Source organism: Equus asinus, chromosome 11 (genome assembly GCF_041296235.1).
Source record: "Equus asinus isolate D_3611 breed Donkey chromosome 11, EquAss-T2T_v2, whole genome shotgun sequence".
Lineage (NCBI taxonomy): Eukaryota > Metazoa > Chordata > Mammalia > Perissodactyla > Equidae > Equus > Equus asinus.
The window spans coordinates 83962391-83986849 of NC_091800.1; the positions used below are offsets into that span (position 1 = coordinate 83962391).

Consider the following 24459-nt stretch of genomic DNA (forward strand, 5'->3'; position numbering starts at 1 on the left):
CGCGTGCCCGGGACCTGGGGGCCGCGAGCCGGGGGCTCAGTCCCCGGGCTTGACCTCCCGGCGGCCGCGCGCGCGCCGGCGAAGCCGGGGGCGGAGGCGGGAGCTGGCCCAGCCCGGCCGGGGCCGGCGGCTGGTGTGACAGGTTCAAGGCCCATTTCGACCCCTCGCCCCCGCCGGATCACAGGTGTCTGCGACTGTCCCCGGTCTAGAGCCTGAGGGCCAGGAGGCCAAGCTAGGGAGCGGGCGGGGTTCAGACAGGAGCAAGGACCCCAGGTCGGGGAGCCTGTGCTCGCCTCGCCCCAGCGCAGAGGACCCCTGGCCGCCCCCCCGAGGCACAGCTGAGCCCCACTCCCCTGAGAGCAGCAGGGCCGGCCCCCCACGCCCCGCGCCCCGCCCCGCGCCCTTGGGCCGCCGTCGGGCCTCCTGGGGACACAGAAGTTTGGGGCCCGGCCGCGGGGGCCCAGGACGCCGGCCGAGGCTCCCGCAGGGCGCGCAGCCTCCGGACCCCCACGCGGGGCGCACAGCCCCCTCCCGGGACGCACCAGCAACAGGGAGCCGCCCCCGCCCCGCCACGCCCGGGGTCTCTCCTCTCCCGCCCCGGCGGGGGGGCGGGCGCGGGGCGCGGGCGGGGAGCCGGGCGCGGCGGGGCCGGCGCATGCTCGCTGGCGCCGGTGACGTGCGCGCCGGCCCGGGCGGCGGAGGAGGGCTGAGCGGGCGGGCGGCGAGCAGAGGAGAGGCGAGCAGAGCCGCGCGCAGGAGCGGCGAGCAGAGCGCAGGGCGCAGCAGAGGGGTCGGCGCTCCGGCCCGCAGCCCGCCGCCCGCCGTCCGCCGCCCCCTGGGCCGAGCGGCCCCCTCGCCCCGGCCGCCGCGGCCGGGCGGGCATGAGCGCGGAGGGCCCGCGGCCGCCCCCCGCACCGCCCGGCGCGCCCCGGCCGTGAGCGTCCCGGGCCCATGGGCGCGCCGAGCCGGGCGCGGGGGCGCTGAGCGCGGCGGGCGCGGCCGGAGGAGCCATGGACTGCAGCCTCGTGCGGACGCTCGTGCGCAGATACGTGAGTGCCCGCCGGCCGGGGACGGGGCGGGACGGGACGGGGACCGCGCGGGGACGGGGCCGGGGCACCCGACGGCGCCGCCAGCCGGGGCCCCGCGGGCCTGGGGCGCCGCCGCCGGGGGACGAGCGGGGCGCGGGGGCACCTGCCCCGGGGCCGGCGGGGATGGAGCTGTCCGCGCGCGGGGCCGGCCTCGGTGGCGCTGCGCGCGGACCGACCCCGGGACGGTTACTTCTGCAGGAGAGGCGGCGACTTGGCTTATCTGTCTGTCACAGCCCCGGGGGTGCAGGAGTGAAGTTTGGAGTCCCTTCTTCCTGAAAGTGACCAGTCGGATCAGGCGGGGTGGTGGGGGGCCGGGGGCGTCGGTGTACGTGACCGCGGACCGGGGCGGCGGGCGCCGGGTGTGGAAGGGGGTGTGTGCAGAGAGACCGTCGGAGCGCCGGCCGGCCACCGTCTCCAACGAGAGGCGCCTTGTCCCCGCCGCGCACGGCCGTGGGTCACGGGGCTGCCAGGTGCACGCGCTGAGGTCTCGCACCGGGGAGGGCGGGATGACGGGGCCCTGGTTTTCCCGGTCTGGGGGCTGCCTTCCACGTTTGTGAGCTTTCCTTGAGGAGGAGCCCTTGGGCAAGATGGAAGTGTTCCCCCAGGGGAACCCAAATCGGTGCCTTTCCCTGAACGCGTCCACCCCCCAGAAGACTCGGGAGTCCGGGGAGCTGTCCCCTGGGAGGTCATCCTGCCTTACACTTCGGTGGAGGGAGCTCTGATTCTGGTGTGTGTGGGGACCACCGGTTCCGGAGCCCCCAGAGTCCCTATTCTAGCCTCAGTGGGAAATGTCAGGTGACACCTTTGTTTCTCTAGGGTAATAAGTTCTGGAAAACCCAATCGCAGTGACAGTAGGCCAGGTATGCACGACAAATGCTGTGTGGGGCAGGGGCCTTCTCTTCTCAGCTGTGTCACCAGGGAGGCCGGGCCCTGCCTTGGTTCCCGGAAAGGGACAGTGGACAAGGGCGGGTGGAGCTAGACTTTACTTAAAAAGCACTCGCTGTTTTTGAAGTTAATTTCTGTTCTCTTCCAACTCTGACACTCAGTGATAGAAAGGAGGGTTGAATTGTGAGAAGTAACTTGCCGTCTGTTTCCAGGGGAGAGGAAGAGTGGCCGGCTGGCTTCCCTGTCCCTCTGACCCGCAGGCCCTGCTCCTGGGTCTGACTTTCCATTTCTTACTCTCATTCTGGGGGCTGGGCAGACGCATGTCCGTATTCGTGCTGTCTTTTACTCCTTTACTTACTCCAGGCCTTCTGCCGTTTTATGTTACATCATTCTATGTAAATGTCAATGTAGTTTACATTTTTAAATTCCCTTTTGCTATGTTATTAGACCTATGAAATCAGATTTGCTCTCAAACCTAAGAGGTAAATATTCTTTAGTGAACTTTCCAGCATATGCCTTATTTGGCAGTGTCCCTGGAATGCAAGTTATATGATACTATTATTATTTGTGTTTTTCTCATTCTGCATCTTTTTTTTCTCAGTCTGAGCATTTGGCTACTTCACTATAGTCGCAAAGAAAACCGTTCGTTTCTGTGATGTTAAACTCATGTTTATGCTGTTAAACTAATTTGACTTTTTCCAGAAACAGTCATGCTCTGTTTTCTTGTAATTTGGTTATCTTAGTACGTAGGACCAAATTATATTTCCTTTTGCTAGCAGAAAAAAAAAGAGAATCTAGGATTGAATGTTTATATTTCCTCGTGGTTTCCCTCTGTGACTTATTTTATAAAAATGAGCCAATGACTTCATAGCCCGTCCCCTTCTAGTGTTCACATAGTCAGAATTTCTAGGACAAGGAATACTTTTCAGCACCCTCTGATGCATGAGGGTTGCCAAAAGATAAAGAAGTCCTTGGAAAACATTGCCATGGGTGTTTTATTCTGGGTTAATTCTAGAAGATAGGCTAGGCAAATGAATGAGAGGATTCTGTTCGGGGTTAGGCCGCGTATACTCGGAAGCATGTGTTACTGGTTTGGAGGTTAGGATGGACGTAAGCCGTGCAGAGGTGTTTTGTATTTACAAATGGCACAGTGCGTGTGTTTCGTGAGGTGGTTTGTGTATTGTAAGGTGGTTTGAGCTACTTAAGAAGATTTTTTTTTTAAGGAAGTGGACGGAGAGCTAGTGTTAGCTCTTTTTTAGAGATGCGAGGTCAGAAACCTAGAGTCGGGTAGTTTAAATTCTGAGAGAAAGCAGGGTAGCCCACGGGCGCCCTGCAGACTCTACAGGTGCCCGGCAGCTCGTGAGCCCGGCCTGCGGGTACCCGCCCCCCGCCTGAACCGGCCCTGCGTTCCTTTTCGCTGGTTGACCTTGGGGAGGTTGCCCAGCCTTTTCTCTGCCTCGACTCTCAGAGAAGAGCAGCCCTACCCATTTGATAGGTTGTTATTGTGAGGATTAAATGAGTTAGTGCAGGTCAAGAGCTCAAAGGGTGCCTGGCCCCGGGAAGTGCTGTTGGCCACCGCTCACTGTTAACATAATGTCGTCCCTGGCCAGGATGGCCTGAGAGCCAGCCATGCTGGTGCTTGACCGCCTGCCTTTCTAGGCCGGCAGCGCCCTCAGGTGAGGTTGAGAGAGAAACGGGTGCCCTGCTGTCGAGCAGTGCTTGGGGCTCAGGTGGGATTTCGGAAACTTGAAAGCAAGGCGTGCTAAATCCTGCAGGCCGAGCTGAAAGTCTGCAGGCCATGCTTGGCTGTAAAAAGAATTTACCGGTGAGCATCCCAGGCCAGGATAGGTTTTGCTGTCCAGGACGTCTTACATTTTAAGGTACCAGACTTCTGAAAATCTGAAGGTTTCCCTTGCTGACAGGAGATACTTGTTTTTGAACAAACTGTTAGTTACATTAGGATTATCTTTATAAGGGGAAAATAGATCTTTTTGGTCCCCGGAGAGCTTTAAGCATGGCTGTATTAGAGCGCTCTGAACCTTCTAGAAACTTCAACCGTTTATGTGCACGAATGTGTGTCTGCTTTTGTTTATTTTTCATTGGTTTGTGACATGAACATGGATGTCCACCTGTGAGGTCCTGTTTGTGAAAGGCGGATTTATTCGTTTGACTCAATTCTTCCAGTCTTTGTTTTAAAAACATTAAGATGCTGCCTCGTCTTGGCCTTGCCTTTGCTGGTCCAGCCTCAGCTGGTGCCGTGGAGCCCTCCTGTTGTCCAGCCCCTGGACTCTACACCCCAGGAGCTTTAACCTCCAAAACCTTCAGGGTTTGAAAGAGGGGATCCCCGGACATGTTCCCCAAGACTGATCGCTGGTCCGGCTCCAGCAGTGGGGAGCAGGGCTGCGGGGTGGCCTCGTAAAGAGTTTACGCGCAAGTTTACCTGGCCCGTCTGCTTAGATGTATAATTTAGCCTTTATGTTCTAGCTATTACCTTAAACTCCTTCCATTGTTCTTCAGAACCCTGTTTCACTTCTACTTATTAGGAACAAGGAATCTTGAGATGGTTTTCTTTCATGCCAGAGGGTAAACTTAATAACAGGGGGAAAAGGAGTGTGTATTACTGGGTTTTGCCACAGTCGTTAAATTTCTAGGCATGAGAACACCGGCCTCAGTGTGCAGTTGGCTAACCCTGCCTGAATCCACTGAGGAGCGTACCTGGCTGCTGGACCACACCACAAGTCCTGTTTACAGACTGCGGGGCTCCGAAACCTGAGTCCACATTGCTCCTTGGTGCCTGGACCACATGTTCCAATGGAAACAGGATTAATAAGAAGGTTGGATCCCCACGTCCCAGACTTGTAAATGCTTTTTAAACCAAGTTAAATGCAGGCAAAAATGCTATTTATTTGCAGTGAAAATCAATGGAAAGCAATTCTTACAGCACTAGAAATTCAACAAGATTGAACAAGGATTGTTTTTGCTTTTATCTGGATGCTGGTGTCTGAGAAAAAGAAAATAGATCACAGAGGTCGGAAGTTCAGCCTCAGAGTCCCACAGACTCGGGTTCAGACCCGGCCTTGGCCTCTGACCGTGAGGCCCTGGGGGCGCTGGCCACCGACTTCCAGCTGGGTTTCCTCATCTTGAAACGGAGCTGGTTACCGCGCCTCCTTGGTGGGTCCTGGGAGCCTTGGGTGCATGCGGGGTTTGCATAGGTGGGTCCTCGGTCTTGTCTGAAGCGTGAGTTTAGTGCTGCTCAGCAGCCTGCACGTCTCAAGGGGTCTCAAGCCACTGCTGCCTCTTCACGGGGGCAGGTGACCTCTCCTCCTACGTCACAGAGAGCAGCAGTCACCAGACAGGGCGCCCACGCCCCCCGCCAGCCCTCCTCTTTACGCTCTTGCCTCTTCTGGTTTGGAGCAGGGACCCCGTTCCGATAAAGGCTTGTGCTGTGGTGCTCCCCCTTCCCTCTTCCTCCTAAATCCTCAGGTCTCTCTCTTTAGGGTGACTTCATCTCGTCCCCGGGGCATGCAGTCAACTCTTCAGACCGCCCCTTTTTAAAGAACTGTCTTGACCCCACACTGCCCTCCTGCTGTTACCCACTTCTGTCTCCTTCACAGCTAAATATCTGTGATGTGCCTGACACCTGTTTCCTCCTGTCACATCTGTATCTCACTCAGGTGGCGCTCTCATCTGTCTCCGTCACCTCTGAGGTGGTCCCCGCCAGCTGTCGCCTTTCTGCCCCCGTACTGGACCCCACGGCCCTCAGGACTGTATATGCTCACAGCATGCGCTCAGCGAGCGCCCGGGAGCCCGACAGGAGGAAGACGCTGAGTCCCTGTCTTACCTTCGGGCGGGGGAGGCAGGTCTCACAGGTGCACGGCTGGGAGGGGTGAGGATGGGCCATGCGGGGTTCGGGCAGGTTGGCCCAGGCCGAGAGAAAGGCCGTGCAGTGGCCATCAGCGGCCTCTTCTCGGGTCACTCCTGGGGCTGGATGCTGGCGCCCTTTCCTGTCTCCATCAACTCACTACCTGGGAGGAGACCCCGAATGCCTTCCCTGTGTCTGTGGATACCACAGTCCCTTCTGTGTCCCAGCGTCTCCCCGTACGCCTGGAACGGTTCCTGGTGCAAGTTGGCACTCCTAAACATCTGTACGCCTCTTAGCGTTGTTGTCACTCAGGACCGTGAAGAAGTTGCCGTTGGACGCTTCTGGAGGAAGCCTCGTGGTCCTTCCAGGACTTGAGGGATGTGTGACAGTCTTTGAAAATCATGTTTACCATTCCTTCAAACTTTTGGGTTCTCTTTCCTGGGCACGTTTCACAGAGTCATGAACATGTGGGACTGGATGGGAAAGGCATCTGGTCCAACTCCCTCACTTCATCGACACTGACGTGGAGGAAGTCAGGTCCCCCTGGCACAGAGTCGCAGCTTGTGGTCCCCTCTGCTCCCCTGGGTGACCTGACTTTGACTTAGTTCGCAGCTTTCGAGTTTCTGTGTGAAGTATTTCCCTGGGCTCTGATGCTCGCTCGCTCTTTCTCATCCTCTGACAACTGGGGTCCCTGGGATGTTTCCTCTTTTCTTGCATCCGGTCTTTAGGCCCAGGGGCCTGGAAAGGAGAGACAGCCAGAGCGCTGCTCTCCCGGAGCCTGGTTGAGAACAAGTGTTCTTGGCTGGTCCCGCACAGGCCAAGCTCCCTCGGGACAGCGTGCAGCGCTGTCTGCATACACGCTGTCTGTCTGCGTACACGCTGTCTGTCTGTCTGCGGGGCAGGGCCTCCCAGCCTTGGTTAGATTCTCAGAGGAGTGCCTGCCCTTGTTGGGGTTGACATCCCTCGTCCGAGAACACAGGCGGGAAGCTGGCCTTCTCATGTGGTTGCATTGGCCACCCCGCACCTTCAAATCTATTTGAATTTCTTGCCAACATTTAAATAAAGCTGAGGGCACGTAAATGTCCAGATTTCCCCACTTTTTCAGAACTGGTACGTGTCACAGCCACTCTGGGTGCTTCCCCTGGCCCACTGCTGCAGGGGCGAGCGCCCCTTTATGGAGCGTTGAGCGCTGTCTGCGGCGTCCTGGGTCCTGCACCTAAGCCGCCGGCCAGCTCTGCTGTCTGAGCGTGTGACCCCACCCTGGAAGGATACAGGCTGTCCGGTTTGGTGGACACTCAGGAGCCTAAAGCAGACTGTCAGGTTGTCTTTCAAGGACCCTGTGAGCCCCGCCTGCCTGTGCTTCTGTGGCTGCTGCGCCTGCTTGTTTGGCGTGGACGTGACTGTGGGTGCGGGAGCCCGAGCCGAGGGGTCCTGTCCTCTGCTGTTGGTCCTGGGAAGGGGGCCCGCAGGTGCCGGGGCAGGACAGAGCCGCAGTGTCGACTGAGAGCCAGAGCCCTTGGTTTCCCGTCAGCTCTCCCCTCTGTCACCTGGGCTGAGCCAGACCGAACATGTGAGCTCCTTGGCATGGCAATCATCGGCTGCCCCTTCACGCCAGTCCTTGAGATACTCTGTCCACATTTTTAAGTGGAGCCGGAAGGAACTCATTGTCCGTGAATGGAAGTCTTGTGCTTGTGTGTTCACAACGAGGGGTTTCTTAGTAACATGTTCACACTTACGTGCGGTCACCTTTCCTGAGTTTTCCATCCCTCGTGACTCAGTTGAACGGGTCCTTCTCTAGGGAGAAAGCCGACGCGGACGAGTGTGTCCATGTTCTTGCTCTGTGTTCAAGGAACCGCCTCCTGCCCTCCGGATTGTCTGTCGGCGGAAGGTTTCCCGTTTTTCTGTGGTTTTCATTTTATCTTTTGAGGGTTTCAGAAGCAAAGCCCTTCCTGGGAGGCACACTACAAGCTTTCAGTTGAATCCATAGAATTGGTCCCTTTTTCCTGGGAGACCACGTTGTGCCAGGAGTTCTTGGTGTCAGAGTCAGCCCCGCAGAGATCTTGAGAGATTCGCACGTCCATTTTGTGTGTTTTGCATATAAAAAGCGTTGACAAAGATAGGCTCCCACTGGCGAGAAGTGTTCTAATGTCTGCTCATTTCACTTCTGCTGTCTTGTGACCCGCTCCTGTTTCTTGGATTCTGTGGGTGGTGGAGCCAGAGCTAACTGGGCCGGATCTGAGGGTCATGCCTGCTGGGGTCCAGGTTGGGCCCAGCCGCCTCCTGGACGCAGCCCGGCTGCTGACCAGGCTCTGCTCCGGTCCGTTCACTTCACCCCCAGGGGCAGCTGTAAAATGACACTGATGGATTTGTTGTCTCCGCTTCCCTGGGCGGTGAGGACCCAATGAACTAACGTACGTGAAAATGGTCTGCACGTCACAAAGGGCTGGAGAGATGTCTCAGGAGGGCTGTTGATTTCTTGTGTATCTCATGTGACAGAGGCAGTTTTTTCCAGCTCAGAAAGGGAATGAAAATAAGATCATTTTTCCTGGTTTAGAAGACAAGAAAAGAATTTCATGAGATTTGTTACCTGTAAAAAAGGCTCTTTGGCCGAAGGCCAGGAAATCACCTGTTCAACAGAGACAGGAAGGACACGTAGCCTGGCAAATATGGCATCTCTGTCCTTGGTCTCCTCGTCCCCTGCCTCCCAGCCCCCAAGGAAGGAGCAAAGAGAGGGGCCGCCGTGGGAGACGGTGGTCCCTGTGCTGCAGGCACCTCCCGGAGCAGCCTGGGAATCTCAGTGCCGTTTCAGGGGAAGCAGGGGTCTGTGGTCCATGGGTGTTGGTCCTGCTGGGTCCTTGCCGAGGGTTCACGCATCGCCTCTCCCTTAATCTTTGCAGCAACCCTGTGAAGCAGCGCTGTGGCCACTCTGCACAAGCAGTCAGGGGCGGTGGACTGACCCTCATCCTGTCCACTGGGGTTTGCGTCCTGTGCAGGGTTTATCAGGGCCGAGGGTGATCGCGTGCTGCTTGCCCACTCAGCCCCGGTTTATGCTGTTGTTCATGGATAATAGTCACGAGCATCCTGTTCACTCCCAGCTCACCAGGCTGATCACAGCATTAAAGTCCCTTTTCTATGGTCGGTGACTGTACCCCCACATGTGCTGCATGGGCCCGTTTTCCTCTCCTGAGGTTGGGGTTAGGGCAGCTGTGTGAGGAGCAGCCGGTCTGCATGCTGCCGTAGCCTTGCAGGGGTACGCGGAGGCAGAGTCTGTGGACCAGTGGTGAGCTGGAGGCCACGTCGTTGGCACCCTGCGATGTGAACTCCAGGGGCTTAGAGCTCATCACCATCATTTCCTCGACCTCTCCTTGGGCCTCTGTCCCATTGTCACCCGGGCCTTCTGCTTTCACGCTGGGAAACTGCAGACATGTTGTTTTCTTGGTGCCTGTGTGTGAATACGTTTCCCTGCTCATCGTTCACTGTCGCACATGCTGGTACCTGCTGGTGTTGGATGGCATTGGGTTTGGTCGTAAAGCTGTGTTTGGTTTTGATTTGGAGATGGAAGGTTGTAGAATGCAGGGGAAAACCGATCTTCTTCCCTTTGACGCTGTGGGATGGTGAGAATTACAGAGACGTTGAAGGAAGGGCCCAAGCAGAATCTGGGATAGAGCAGAGGGTCAACGAGTTCATTTTTTCCCTACAAAAATAAAGCTTCAACCCCTCTGTAGCCCCAGAGAGGCAGAGCAGAGCCAGCACGTCCCTCCACTGAGGTGACCACGTTGCGATTTGGTTAAAGTCCCCTCTGCCTCAAACGCTACCTGCTTTTGGAACCTGTCATCTCTTTCAGGGACCCTCATGTGCTGTCCAGCACACAGGGACTGATGGGACACTGTTGACACAGCCGTGCGATCATCTATGATAATGAGCACACTGCATGCCTGTGAAGGTGTAAAAACTCTTTGTTATGAAAACTCCCCTTTTCATCTCGTTCTTACAAATTCTTTATGTGACACAGCCTGTGACCAAGGGCCACGAGGAGGGCCCCTGCATGCTTCCAGTTGCTCCTCTGGTGTCTCGCTTGCGGGCAGCCTCATCCAGCTCTGTCCTCTGTCCACGTGGGTGTGGGAGGAGGGAGCTGGGCTGTGGGGGCGTGTGGAGTGGAGTGAGCGGGCGGGGCTGCAGGTGTGAGGGGCTTTCCCAGAAGAACCTGGTACTGCGGGCTGACTGTGTGCCGTTTACGTTGATTTTTCCGTGGTCGTCTTTCTTCATGCCTTTTCTTGGCTCTTACTGGTTGAGGTTACCAGCCAGCAAGTTTCTGAAATGGTCACCATGTTAACATGCATGTTTGATTATTGAGGAAATAGATGCTAAGAATGTGGCTGAGGAAGGACTCCTTCTCATGATGAAAATTGGTGTGTCCTGTTTACGACGACGTTCTGTAGGATGCTTGTTGCTGAGTCTGTAAACGTGAACGTTTGTTTTTCTATCACTGGCATCTAAAATATAAAGCTGAGACAGGTGCTGTGTATGCGTTTGTCTTAGTGGCGGTAACCAGACACCGCAGACAGGCAGCTTAAACAACAGACCTTTGTTTCTGACAGTTCTGGAGGCTGGAAGCTGAGATCAGGGTGCGGGCAGGGTCGGGTTCTGGTGAGGACCCCCATCCTGGCTTGCAGACGGCCGCCTTCCTGCTGCGTCCTCACATGGCCTTCCCTCCAAGCGTGTGGAGAGAGAAGGCAGGTGATTCCTCTCTCCCCCTCCTGTCCTAAGGCTACCAATCCTGTCAGAGAGGATCTCACCATATGACTTCATTTAGCCTTAATTACCTCTCAATCCCTCTCTCTAGATACAGTCACGTTGAGGGCTGGGGCTTCAGCATATGAATTTGGGGGACACAGTTGCGTCCGTAGCAGTACCCTCTTAAAGTAGGCCCTCCCTAGGTTGTAAGTGTTCACACAGGTGGGGAACATCAAGGAGGGCACTTTGAAAAAGCACATTTTTTGCTTACCCTTGTATTAAATAAATAGAGGAATGTTCCACAAAATCTGGAAAGACTCAAATAAATATTTAGTGGGAATGGGTTATTTTTTAAAATTGTGGTTCAGCCGTAGGTGATCGGGCCCTGACTAGAGTCGACAGACTACAGTTTCCGTGGTTTGATCGCATCTAAGGTTTTGTGTGTTTCTTTTTCTCTTTGCTGCTTTCTCCCCCTGCGGAAGGCTGGCGGGAGGCCGGTGGTTGGTATTGTTTTGGGTTTTGTATTATAATCCAAATACGCAGCGTCTGGCTTGTTGACGGGACAGATGTCATGGTATTCGCCACCTCACTGGGTTGGCCGTGTCTGCTCAGTAAACTGGAGGCTGCGGCGTGATGGTCCTGGTCTGGTAAATGGAATTGCCTTTAGCGACTTCCTGCTCGGTCAGCCCGCCCCTGTGCTGGGGGACGTGTTACCTCTGGCATGTTTGGAAAGTGACAGTTGAAAGTTGAACCTGAAATACTGGTTGGACTAATAGGGGCACTTTGTCATCTCTGCGGCTCTCTGCAGAGTGGAGCCACACGTGGTATGTCAGACTCTGACACCCATGCGTCTGTGGTGGATTTTTGTGGCCGTCCGGAAGTTCAGGACCAACTGCTACCTTTCCGTGTTAGGTTCTTTTGTAATCACAGCCTCATTATCTTTCCTTAAATGTTTCCTTACACTGTCGTAAGCGTCTCTCATAGTGATCCTAAAGCGGTACTCATCTTTCGGTGAGGAGTGTGGTCTCTGATGATTGTTGAAAGAACTTGACTCACTTTGACTAAAGGTACAAGGCTGAGAGGTTCCGGCCTTAGAGAGAAGCCGTACATGCTTGTGACGCTGTTTAAAGCCACAGGACCCAGCGGAGTTCTCCAGCCCACAGCGTTGTCCTGTCTGAACTGTCTCTGCAAATGAGACCCCGAAGCCGAGGGACCCACTTGCTGAAGACCTCAACTTCGTGTTTTGGGGGATGTGAGTCTGAGTTGGTGGGTGGCGCCCTCCCCCTCCTACCTGCTCAGAGTACAGGGGTGGCCTGAGTGCCCCACCTTCCTCCCTGGACGGCCCCCATGACTGCCCGGGAAGGAGGGGAGGTGGTGGCTGCTCCCTGGGGTGTTACATAATCCCCCTCCTCCAGAGAAAAGAGGATTTCCTCCAGCCTATTTTCAGCAAAGGATTAGGGACGATGAGGTTCTGCCATTAGAATGTCATCTGGATTTTGGTGTGACTTTTCAAGGAGGTCTCAGAGGTTGCCCAAACCCCCAAGTCGGGTGATGAAATCATGTCACGGTCATTGGTGTGGAAGCTCTGTGATTTCAGGGCGCTTCAGACCCAGATTTATCTGTCACTCTCAGTTATCTGATAAATTGTGTGCATGTGGAATAGTTTCAATTACCATTACTCTTTAGAAAGTATGTGGAGGTGGTTGTTTAGATTCAGACAAATCTAGATCGACCATTAAAATAGTAGGTAACCGTGAAGTATTCCGTTCACGTGCGTTTTTTCAGTAACAACCAACATTGACGTGACTCTGAAAGCCACATGCACATGAAGAAGGCCGGGCGATTGTCACCTGGGCAGAGTCTCTCTTAGTCCTCGTTTCTACGTTGACTCATGTCACCATCTCTCTGATGTAAAATGGGAATAAGATGTGAGCTCCTGGCACTGAGGCCCCCGCGTCAGGGCGAACCCACCACGTGGTGACTCGGTGCGCTCCAGGCGCTCGGCGTTTGATGTTCATGGAGTGTTCTCCAGCACCTGCCGTGTGCGCTGGGAGTCAGTGGGGAGCAGGATGCTCAGATGTGCGGCTGTCCTGGAGACAAAATTTTTGTGTTAAATGGTAGAAAGTAAGGGAGCACGTGGCATGTGAGTGTCAGAACCGCTGTGGACAGAGTGAGGTGGGCTGCCCATGGGGTGGTGGAGGAGATCGGGACGGCCTCCCTCGGAAGGGGACAGGAGCATGGTCCTGGGGCCGGGGGGCATGGTTCCAGGCAAGGGAAGCCTGAGGGCTGGGCCACACAGGGCCTGAGGTGGAGGGGCCATGGGGCAGGGGCATGTACGTGTGAACAGGGTGACATGTGACTTACGTTTTGTTTAATAGGAGCATGTGGCTGCCTCTCAAATTTCATTGCTTAAAATATGGAATATGGGGGCCGGCCCGGTGGCACAGCAGTTAAGTTCGTGTGCTCTGCTTCGGTAGCCTGGGTTTCCCCGGTGTGGATCCTGGGCGTGGACCTACACACCACTCATCAAGCCATGCTGTGGCAGGCATCCCACATATAAAATAGTGGAAGATGGGCACAGATCTTGGCTCAGGGCCAGTCTTCCTCAGCAAAAAGGGGAGGATTTTGGCAGCGGATGTTAGCTCAGGGCCAATCTTCCTCAAAAAAAAAAAAAAGTATATTATTTGTGTTGCTTCTTTATAAAGTTTTAAATTTGTTTCGAAATTACATGGCCAAAGGAGGAAAATGTTACATAATAGAGAAATCTGGATGATCTTTCAGATTAGGAAGGTGTACTGATTTATTGAATGAACGTACAATGGGTTGGTTTTTGGGCACCCTTTTTTTTTATTGTGGTAAAACATACATAACATAAAATTTATCCTTTTTACCATTTTTCGGTAAGTACAGTCACACTGTTGTGCAGTTCCCACCACTATCCATTTCCAAAACTTTTTCATCATCCTGAGCAGAAACTGGCTTCTGGGCAATTTCACGTAGTATATTCTATATTTGATATTGTGTATCTTGCTTTTTTTGAAATGCATTTTTTTTTTAATAAGTGAAAAAGACCTGAGCAGGGTCATGAGAAGACTTATTCAAACCCAAGCATTAATTAAATTTTAATGGAAAATGTACCCAGGTAGGAGGGTTTTTTTTCTTTTAAATAATTGGTGATGGTAAGTTTTATTAAAAGTTGAATACTTGAATGTGAGGATTCTTTTGAGCTTCATGTTTCGGTTAATATGTGCTTGTCTGAGAGCAAAAGAATTGTGATGATTGTTCCAGAGAAGAAAATCCGATACTTCTCTTGGCACAAGTAATTCTTTAATAAGAGACAATATCATGAAAGTTACATGTATTTGGCAGTACATTCAAATAATCCAGCTCAAAGTGATATTTGCTTAATGACGTTATGAAGTTATGTGGCTTTTTCCTAAGTGCATTTATAAGAAACAGGAATTAAAGCATTTTATGTGAAATTTTCTTCTGGAAACAGCATTCTGCTAATTGACTGGTTTGAATAAGTTTTCTATTTTCACTTAATCTATAACATTTATTCTTTTACTATTTAAAAAGTTATTAAGAAATAGATTAATTGAATTTAAAATCACATTTGAGGATGGTTTTCTGTAAAATTGTTGGTTCTGTGAGAAGCTATTTCCTGTTATTTCTACTCCAGGGGATATGAGGTTTTCGTTCTTAAATTGAAATAATTCTTTGATTTCATCAGTCTCTCTGTTGCTTTCAGAGAATGGTGTGGTTTCGAAAGCAACAAGTCTCCTCATTAGAACTTGATTTATTAACGAGACTCATAATTGTGAAATTGAGCGATTATATCTCTTAAATAGTTTGGCTCATTTGCAGCCGCCCGTTGTAGCTGTGAGTTGGCTAGACGCCCTGTTTGGCAGGTAATCTCCCGAGCTGACAGAAAAGTAAAACTTAAAAAACAGCCTTAACGGCTTTCCTTAGCACCCTCACAGTTTTAGTTCATTAATAAAGGGGATGACGTGGGTTTTTATCAGTTTATTACGGGTGGAAATTCAGGATCCTGTGCCTGAGGGCGTCACCTGCAGAGGCCTCTCAGTTCCTCCCTGGGCTGAGGCTCTCTCCCCGGGCAGCACAGGGCACCACTCCTTCCGCTCTGTCCCACTCCCCCCACAGACATGTCACACGCCTCTAGTCATTTCAGCCTCGACTTGTCTCCTCCCAAGTTGTGAACTCATTGAGGGGGTTTGCGTCCAGAAGTTGGGATCACGTGTGTATCTGATTCTGTTTTGTTTTATTGTTTTAACCAGCCGGGCTGGGGAAGAGAGTGGTCTGGGTCCTGTCTTGACCTAGGCCCCGGCTGCTCTGAGAGCAGACCCCAGCAGGGAGGTCAGGGGGCAGAGTTCACTAGGATCTGACATGTGCAGGGGAGGGAGAGGGGCCTGACTGGGCAGAAGTCAGATGTCACGGCCGCCCCCGGGGAGCTCTGTGGCAAGTGCTCCGTCGCCGTGGGCCACGTGGAGCCGTGGCCAGGCCTCTCTGCCCCTCCTGGCCAAGCTGCCCGCTGGAGGCCATGCTGACTGCTCCCCCAGACAGCACACGTCCCGTCCCCCGGGCGCTGCGCTGGCCCTGTGAGCCAGGAATCGGGGATGTGAAGACATGGAATTGCTTGGCTCGTGGAGAGCATCCGCATGTCCATCCGTGTAAAGGGCTGACCAGCTTTCAGTCGGTATCAATGACACTTTTACAAAGGTTTTTCAGGCTTTTTCTTGGCAGACGTGTAGGGGCTCGTCTGTGGGCCCTTCAGGAAAAGCGCGTTCTTGAATAGATGATCATGAAATCCATCTTCAAGGCCAGCACGTGGCCTCCAGATGGAAAGTCCAAGTGTAACTGCGCAGCGTGAGCCGGCCGTCCACACTGCGTGACTTGTGTACTGATCTCCTCACTTCACAGCGTCATTCCTACACGCACGGTTGTTCTAGCGTTTGTTCAGAACGGTGCTGGGTGCCACCTGTGGATGCGTGGCCATCCCCCCCACAGTGCATGGATGCAAGCGTGGCCTTCTCCGGCGTGGCGGGACGAACACAGGCCAGGCAGGGCCAGAAGACGGGCACGGGCTGCTTCCTCTCCTGACCCACCACTGTCAGAAGAGGTTTCCAGGCCGCGGGAGCCGTTCCCATCCCCTTGTTGCTCCATCTGCGACCATAAGGGCACCGGAGGGCAGGCCCTGTGCGGTGGCAGGAGAGGGTCCCGCGGGAGGGCAGCCCGAGGCCCGGGCCCTGTGTCTGGTGGGCTGCGTGGCCTCCCTGGGCCTGTGGTTGCTCCCTGGCCTTAGAGCGTGCGGCTCTGACGCCTCGGATTTGCATTTGGGGTTCTCTGTGTGCGTAGGAGCAGCCACAGGTGAAATGCGTAATGAAAGGGCCATGGAAGGAGGTGGCTCCCAGGTGGCCAGTACGGGCCACGGGAAGAAGGCTGGTTCCATTTTGGGGCAAATACTGAAAATAACAAAAGTGATTTTAGAGAACACGACAGGACAAGTCACAGCTATGTGCTGTCCCTCGTTCCCTGGGGGATGGGGGCACGTGCCCTCCTGCAGCTTCGCCATCTCGTCCGTCCCGTCTTCCTGCACACCGGGTAAGGGTCCCTGATGGTGACGGTGAAGGGAGCCCGGGCTGCAGGGGACAGTGACCGGGCCGAGGGCAGCCGGGAGGACTTGCTGGGCGGAGGAGCACGTGAGGCTGGGGCGCTGTCACGCTGCTCCTCCAGGAGCGCTGAGGCACCCACATTGTTTGAAACAGGGACTCGGTTCTCCAAGTGCTGGGGTCAGAGGTCACTCATGGCTAGTGAAATTAGAGGGGGGGCATGGCACGTTTTGTATTTGGGGGAAGGAGAAGGGACCCAAAAGGTGTCCGGTCCTTGCGTGCCACTTCGGCCCGAGAGCACAGATGGCAGGTGATGCAGAGTGCCAGGGCTCTGACTTGGTGCCCAGCCCCGGGCTGATGCTTGGTGACCCGTCCGTTTTCCCTCCAGCTGCCCAGACCCTGGTCCTGCCCTCCAGGCCGAGTGCCACAGGCCCACAGTACAGGGCAGGAGGCTGGGGTTGGGGCCCAGCGGGTGGGACCCCCACCCCGTGCTAGCTGTCTGTGGGCACCGCTCTCCCCTCTGGTGACCCTCGCAGGGCCACCTCCCCAGGCAGCCTGTCTAGGGACGCTGACACCGAGTCGGGAGGGCAGGTCTCCCTACGCCTGAGCCTCTCTCCTCTCCAGTTGTGCTGTAGTTAGAATTTCACATTCACGGGAAAAGTTTGTCTTTTAAAAAAGTGTTTTGAAGTAGTCAAGGGAAAACTGTCCTCAGTTACTGATTGGTTCAAAATAAAACTCAGAGGGAAAGAAGCGAGCTCACGTTGACTGTCAGCTCCACCCGCTGGGACAGAAAGCAGGAGCAGGGAGGAAACCCGCTGGCCTGGCTCGGGCGCGACCCTGGTGTTCCTCTGGATGCAGCTGGCGGTCGCGGCTTTCCAGCAGCCCAGGCTGGAATTCGCTGGAGCAGATCCCCAGGAACCAGGAGATGCCCGGAGGAAGGCGCGAGGTCAGGCCTCACTTGGGTCCCTAGCCGCAGCCCCTCCTGCTCCCTCCGCCTCTGAGTGTCACCGGAGGAGCGTCCGCGGACTCGGGTCTGGAGCGCAGGTGAGGGAGGGTGGAGGGGAGAAGCCTTAACCGATGTCCGAGAGGAGCTGAGGCTCCTCAGCCCAGCGCAGCCGAGCGTCCGGGGGCCAGAGAGCTGGACGGTGCTCGGACGTCTGACCACTAACGCTGGCCCTGCATGAGATGCAAGACCTCTTCCTGATTAGCGTAAAAACCGAAGCGACCTGTCCTGTACCTCTTCTCCGTGTTTGTTTCCAGGGGCCTTTTTGGTTTTCTTCCCCTGAAGAAGAGTGCTGAGTGCTGTGTACTCCTTGAAAATACTGCTGCTGGTTTCTGCTCCCCATAAAATTTGGCCAGTAGCTCCCCAGAAGTGAACAGTGTAGTGGCCCCACAGATGAAGACAATTTAATTAAGCACCCCCACCCCCCATGGATGAAGTGCTCTTTTCACAGTTCTGCTTACCCAGGTATCAGGGTGTGAGGGCTGGTTTCCTGCAGCCTTTCTGTGTAGGTGGTGTCATTTAAACCCCCAACTGAGGGACAGTGAGAGGGAGTCCAGAATGTGTAGGCCGCCAGCCCCAGGTCGCACACGGGCTAGTGGGGCAGAGGCTGGCCTGTCTCCAGGGCAGATCTTTTCCGTTCGTCCGTCGCTGTTATGCAAACCTTCGTCGGGAAGCTCAGCCAGCATCCACAGTCTGGCAGTAGAGTCGGGTGGGGGAGAGAGCGAGACCAGGGACAGGCCCGGAGCAGAGCCTTTCTTTATCACTGGAAATGCTGCTGCCGGTTCACTGGGGGTCCCTGCCCCCAACGCCTCTTCTCCTTGGTGCCCCCTTTCATGGACCAGGCTAGTGCCCCAAACAGAGGCCAAACACCCATTTCCAACGTGCGGCTCTGTGGCTGGAGTGAAATCAGGCTGAGGGCCAGTTCTGGCCAGACAGTGCCCACTCCTGCCTGTCCTTCTGTCCGTAGGACAAAATACCAAAGAGGGGTCCATTATCGAGTCCTGGGGGACTTGGTGCTGAGCGCACAGCGGGGTTTAGTGTCTTGGCGTCCTAACGCTGTCAGAAGCCGATGGTTTTCTGATACATTTGGCTAACGTGAGAGAGGCTCGAAATTTTAAAACAAGTCAAGTTGAATTTCAGTGGACGTATAGTACTTATAAATTCATCTGTTTTAGTATTCTGCGCAGTACCGTATGACACAGAGTTCACAAAGCTGTGTGAATATTTATGAAATGAAGTGATTTTTTAAAAATTTTCATGGTCCCTGTGGATATAAATACTCGTATTGTTGAGCATATTCAAATAAAAGAAATCGTGCACCGCGTAAACGACAGTTTTGTAGGATTCGGTCAGTGTCCTCGTGCCCATCTTTTAGAAGGAGGTCTCCGTGGGTTTTCGTTCCTGTTTAATGCTGTGGTGGCTTCTGAGGCTCCAGTCGTTTCAGGCAGAATGGAAATTTCCTTCCCTGTTAGTTTGTGGGAAGATCACGTTCTGGCCACTTAATCCTTTGCCGACAGCTAAGTGTTGACAAGGCTGAAATGAAACCAGGTCTCAGTGTGTGTGCCCCGCTGAGGAAAGAGGACGCCCGCCATGCTGATGGAGAACTGATGGCAGAGGAAGAGGGAGTGAGCCTGGTGGTTCCTGCCTCCCCTTCCGCTGTGTGTTCTTGGGCCCTCCTGCTCCCTCCCCCCACTTTCTCGTCTTCCTCCTGCCGAGCCTGATCTCTGCCTTTTCCAGACCTCATCTCCCGCTCCTTAGGGAGCATCGTCTGGGTTCCGGGGTCCCGTGGGAACCACAGAGAGCCAGCCGGGCACATTCTCATCTCAGCCAGAGAAGACGTTTGTGGTGGTTTTCCTGTGTTGATTGACGGTTGGGGCAGCCCCGAGGGCCCCCAGGCCCCCGCTCCCGGCCCCCCAGCTCTAAGCGGGGCGGGAGAGACAGGAAGGAGCAGGAGGGGGCTGGCTCCCCATTTGGGCACGTGGCTTCTATAGCCCCACATCTGTGCTTGTTTTATACACTTCTGTAACACAAGTGTTCTGTGTGATGAGACTGACACAGACAGAAGAACATAAAGGTGAAGTGCTCCTGACCAAGGGTGGCGAGAACACCCAGGGCTGTCTGTCCCCAAGTTTCTGGCAGACAGTGAGATAATTAGGCATCACATTTTTTTTATTGTCGTAAAATATACAAAACAAAATTTATCATCTTAGCCATTTTATGGTATAAAAATGAATGGCACAAGAACATTCACACCATTGTACAACCGTCACCACCATGCATTCCTGGAACTCGTCATCCTGCAGAACTGAATCTCTGCCCCCGTTAACCACCCCACAAGCCCCTGGCAGCCGCCCTTCTACTTTCTGTCTCTAAGAGTGTGACGACTCGACGTATCTCATGTAAGTGGATCTCACAGTGTTTGTCCCTCGTGACTGGCTCTTTACACTTAACATGATGTCCTCAGGGTTCATCCACGTGGTAGCACGTGTCAGGATTTCCTTCTTTTTAAAAGCTGAGTGATTATTTGTATTTCACACACTTTGTTTATTCATCATCAGTGGACACTTGGGTTGTGTCCTGCAGCAATTTTTATGGACCCAAAACCTTCTGAAAGGACTGGTGCCCTCAGGTTTCCCTAGACTGCCCCAGAAGAAGCGTTGGCTCATTTCTGAGTCTATGAAAGAGGCACGAACTTGGTGAATTTGGGCCCATGTGTCTTCAGCTTTGTAAAGGGTGCCGGCCATGTTCCCTCCACACCTGGGCCCGGCTCCTTGCCACAGCACGGCCCATCTGCTCTTCCTACACTTGATTAAAATCTCTGGGAGTTCTCTACGGATTAATCTTTCTCCAGATGCGACCTTAATCTGGTCCTTTCAGCCCGGGCGTGGCTGCCGTGCTCGCAGGAATTTGTACCCGGTCCTCTGCTGCTTTGTGAATGTTCCTGAGTGATGTGGGCTGGTGCCCCGCGGGACTGGAGACTGAGGGCCCCCGTCTCCACCTGGCTTGTGGGCCTCGGAGGGTTGGGGAGGGAGGTGTCTGCCCGCCATGTCTTTGCCTTAGAAATACCATGCCTGTCCCTTCATTCATGCTGAAATAACCTGGCTGGAGGACACAGCGGGATGTGGGCCAGTGTGGCAGCCCTGGAGCAGGATGAGTCCTGGGGGGAGGCCCATGAGCTGCTCATTTGGACTGTGAATGTTGGGGAGACGATGCAGAGACTGGGGACACATTCCCGCCGGGATTCCCCTGGCCTTTGTGTTCTGAGCCTGGTCCTCCAGCCTCCCCGAGGTGCTGTGAGCCGCCCACCATCCCTGCAGTGTCACGTGGCAGGGCCAGCAAGGGCCGCTCCCTGTGCCTGGCCCCGCCTGAATTAGCACAGCGCAGGGCCTGGGCGTGTCAGATGTTTCCAGACCTCACCCTGCCCCCCGTGGGTCCTGTGTGTTGCTCTGCAGAGCTGAACTGTGCGCCCACAGAAGGTGTTCCTAAGTGGGTGCGTGTGGCCCTCATAACAACCCCGCTTTCCCGCCACCACAGCTCAGACCCCTAGGGAGCCTGCCTCCCCTTCCGCTGTGTGTTCTTAGGCCCTCCTGCTCCCTCCCCCCACTTTCTCTTCTTCCTCCTGCTGAGCCTGATCTCTGCCTTTTCCAGACCTCATTTCTTACTCCTTAGGGAGCATCCTCTGGGTTCTGGGGTCCCATGGGAGCCACGAAGAGCCAATCGGGGCCATTCTCGTCTCAGCCAGAGAAGACGTTTGTGGTGGTTTTCCTGTGTTGATTGACGTTTGGGGCAGCCGTGCTGCTGCTCCGGGGGCGCTGGTGCCTCCTGAGTCGCTCCTGCCTGCCCTCCTTCCTGGGTCACTGAGCAGGCGCCAGCTCTGCCTTCTGGGGGACAGAGCAGGTGCTGGCACCGGGGCATCGTCAGGTGAGGCCAGAGCCTGCCTGCTGCTGATGTGCTCTGAACCCAGCACCAGCTCAGGTCGTGTGGTCAGGGTGCCTGGAGGGCTGTGGGCCCCCGGGGAAGGCCGCAGGAGGTGCGGGCGGGGGAGCCGAGGGTTCCCGTTCTGTGGGCGGGAGGAGAGCTGCCAGCCCCCGGCAGCAGTCGAGAGCTCAGTGAAACCCCAAGCGGTGGGCCAGTCCCTTTGGAGGTGCTGGTGGGGATGCTGCTCCCTGTTCCACATCCAGACCCTCTGTCTGTCTGCCTCTGAGCAAGCTGCACACGTGTTAAAAGTGAAGTGACGGAATCAGCAGAGTTCGGAGGACACTGGGAGCTGGGCGGCTGGCGCCGTGTGCTTTCTCGGCTCACAGGGTCTGCGGACAAGCAAACCCGGTGGTCCTGCTGGGCTTTGGAGCCCAGGGGGCTGTGGGCGTGTTCTCAGAACGAGGAAGTGGAGACTTTGTGCTGGGAATTCTACGTGCGTGAGAAATGAGAAGCACGAGCAGAGCGTCCTCTACTTGGGGCAGAAATTTTTTCAAGTATAAAGAACGGAATGATCAGACTAATTGCAAAACGTGGTCCCATTTTTCCATCATAAAAGGCTGGTGAGATAATTGCATGCACAGTTCAAAGCTGAAGTGACGGGTTTTCTCCTGAATCACTTCCGACCTGTCGGGCTACTTTTATTTCAGAATGCTCGTTGTGACCCAAGGGTGGCACGGTCTCAGGTCACACAGTGCCTCCTGCCTCATCAGGTCCACCCCTGACCAGAAGGGACGTGGGAGTCTGGAAGACGCAGTTTTAGAAACCAGCATTTTGACAAACCTTCCTGGGTTGAGAACAAGAACTCCACAATTACTCTTGTGGTGAACGTTCGTGATTTTGGTGCATCTGGTCGTGCAACCTTTACATACGTTACAGACGCTACTGGTAAGGTGACAGTTTTGGGTTTTGTTTGTTCGTTTTCGGCTTCTCTGCGCTGCTTGTGATGGCAGTCCTGACTCATTCCGCAGAGGCCTGACAGTACCGAATTTGTCAAATGATGGTGGTGGAGACAAAGCAGCACCCATCATGTGATGCCGTCTTAAGGGCCTGGAAACCTATCACGTGTTAAAAGTGGCTGCCTCGACTTCCCTCCAGGGCTCGGTTGTCCCTGCCCGGTTCTGCGCGAGATTCTCTTTGCTTGTCTTCATTTTCCCCTTTTCTGCAGGAAGCCCTTGTTGCTTTAGTTTCAGAAAGAGGTGTAAAAGCAATTTTAAGTTTATTTTCCACTAACACTGTTCATTCTGCTTTTTGTTTGTGCTCATGAAGTTTTATTTTTTAGCCGACCAAAAACGAATGTTTGCAGTTAACAATTTTGTAACTTTCCACGTTCCGCGTACATCCTAACGGAGAAGAGATCTGCCAGTGTCGTCTGAAATGCCACGGGCGTGAGAGCTGCCTTTCGTGGGGTCCGCCCTCCTCCTTGTGTGTGGTGGACTTTGGGGAGCTGGGAGATGGGGGCTCAGCACTGTGGGTTGTGAGCCACCTGCCCTGTGCAGTGTCTTAGAACCGTCCTTCTCCGGGATTGCGGGGACCCTGTTCTTGGGTGTGGAGTCAGCCCTCAGCAGTCAGCAGCGAGTGAATCAGAGGCTGGTCTTGAGCAGAATATTAAGAGATGAGTGAGGCTTAAAACGGTGGCATTGGTTCTAACAGAAAAAGAGGGGGCGGTGGATGGATCGACAGCCTAGCTGTTGGAACTGATGCCTGTGATCTTTGAGTGTTGTTGAATGCCGTCTTGGCAGATGGTCGGAGGGGCCCTCGGGCCGGTTGGCCTGAGCCTGTCCCTCCGACACACGGCCAGGTAATTTTATGATCTGCCGCAGGTGTGTCAACTGTTTCAGCGAGGCAGCGTAAAAGCAAATAAATATAAAAAGACTACCTTTTATTTTCTTATAAATTTTTCTTTTTATTACTTTGTTTTGAAACACTATTACCATTTAAGATTAACGTGTAGGCTGTAGGAATAATCCCATTTCCTTAATCAAAAAAAATGGTATCGTTGGTGCAAAGTAAATATTTCCATTCCATTTCTAGGAATTAACCTCGGGAAATCATGGGCCCAGTGCACAAAGAGGACCGTATTAACATGTGCCTTGCAGCACTGTTTCCTCCAGCCAGGCCAGCACCTCAGATCTCTCACAGGGATTTGACTGAATACGCAACTGAGAGTTCATGCAGGGGAGTGCCACGCGGTCCTTTAGAGAGATGGTGCAGATTTAGATTTATTGATGTGGAAGGAAGCTTATACTGTGTTGGGTGAGAAGAGCATATTGCAAACAGTAGCTGTAATATGGTCCCATTTTTAGTATATGTGCCTTTTTATGGAGTCACGTGAATATACGCATAGAAAAAAATCTGGAAAATTATACACGAAAATGTTAGTGATTATCTCTGGATGTCAAGATTATGGGTGGTTGTTATCTCATCTTTGTTTTTCTGCTTGTGCTCAAAGTTTAATACTGATCATGTATTGCTTTTGCAATCAGAAAAAAGAATAAAGCTTTTACCACTAAAATGAATTAAAATGAGTTCCCAGCACAGAACGTCATCACTGTTCTGACTGAGAAGCGGACGCTCAGTGGACGGTGGCAGCTGTCCTGCCCACGGTGGAGACCGGCTGTGGGTGAGCTGTCCCTCTCCTGTTGGTCCTCCGGGCACTTCCTGCGCGCTGTTGCTAACCATAGCCCCATCAATCTGATAAAGAGGTCCCCCCAGAACAGCCTAGAAACACATTTAAAACCACCGTGCGGGAAAACGGCAGAGGGCAAGGCTCGATAGAGCCGACCTTGAGGGCTGAGGACACAGGTCTCCTCACCTGTGCCTTTGGACCCACTGGAGTGAGGGCTTCGCATGGTGATCAAGCTGAGACCAGGCTGGCCTCCCGCCCGGGGCCACCGCCACAGTCACTGTTTACAAACATAACATCAGTTTCCCGTGTTCTTGGACAAGTCAGAGAAGAGTGTGCCCTGAGCACGAGGGCCTCGGGGGCTGGGGAGCAGAGGGAGGGGGCCTCACACGACGGCAGAGTGGCGGGGGGGGGCAGAGGTGGCCGCGATGAGTCCCACGGTCAGCCATGGCCGGAGGACATTAAGTGGACATCTGGTAGGCGCCCTCAGGTCCACCTCCTCCCTCCCTTGTCTCCAGACCCCCCAAACTTTTAGGTTAATGTAAGCAGAGGGAGGAGTCAAGGTTAGACACTGGAACGGAGGGCGGTTGAGAGTGTGGAGCAGCTGGAGAGGGGCCTGCCTGTCCCTGCCCCAGACCCTGAGACGTGACGAGGGG

At 54.3% G+C, this 24459-nt stretch overlaps 1 protein-coding gene across 1 annotated transcript in view; it reads left to right on the top strand.

The window, feature by feature from the left end:
• Positions 1-876: 876 nt before the first annotated feature.
• ATP11A (ATPase phospholipid transporting 11A) overlaps positions 877-24459 on the top strand; it is a 155096-nt gene continuing 131513 nt past the window's right edge. Inside the window, exon 1 of the mRNA XM_044779673.2 lies at positions 877-1049. Within this exon, the coding sequence (XP_044635608.1) occupies positions 1011-1049 (39 nt within the window). The 5' untranslated portion in view covers positions 877-1010. The remainder of the gene's footprint in view (positions 1050-24459) is intronic.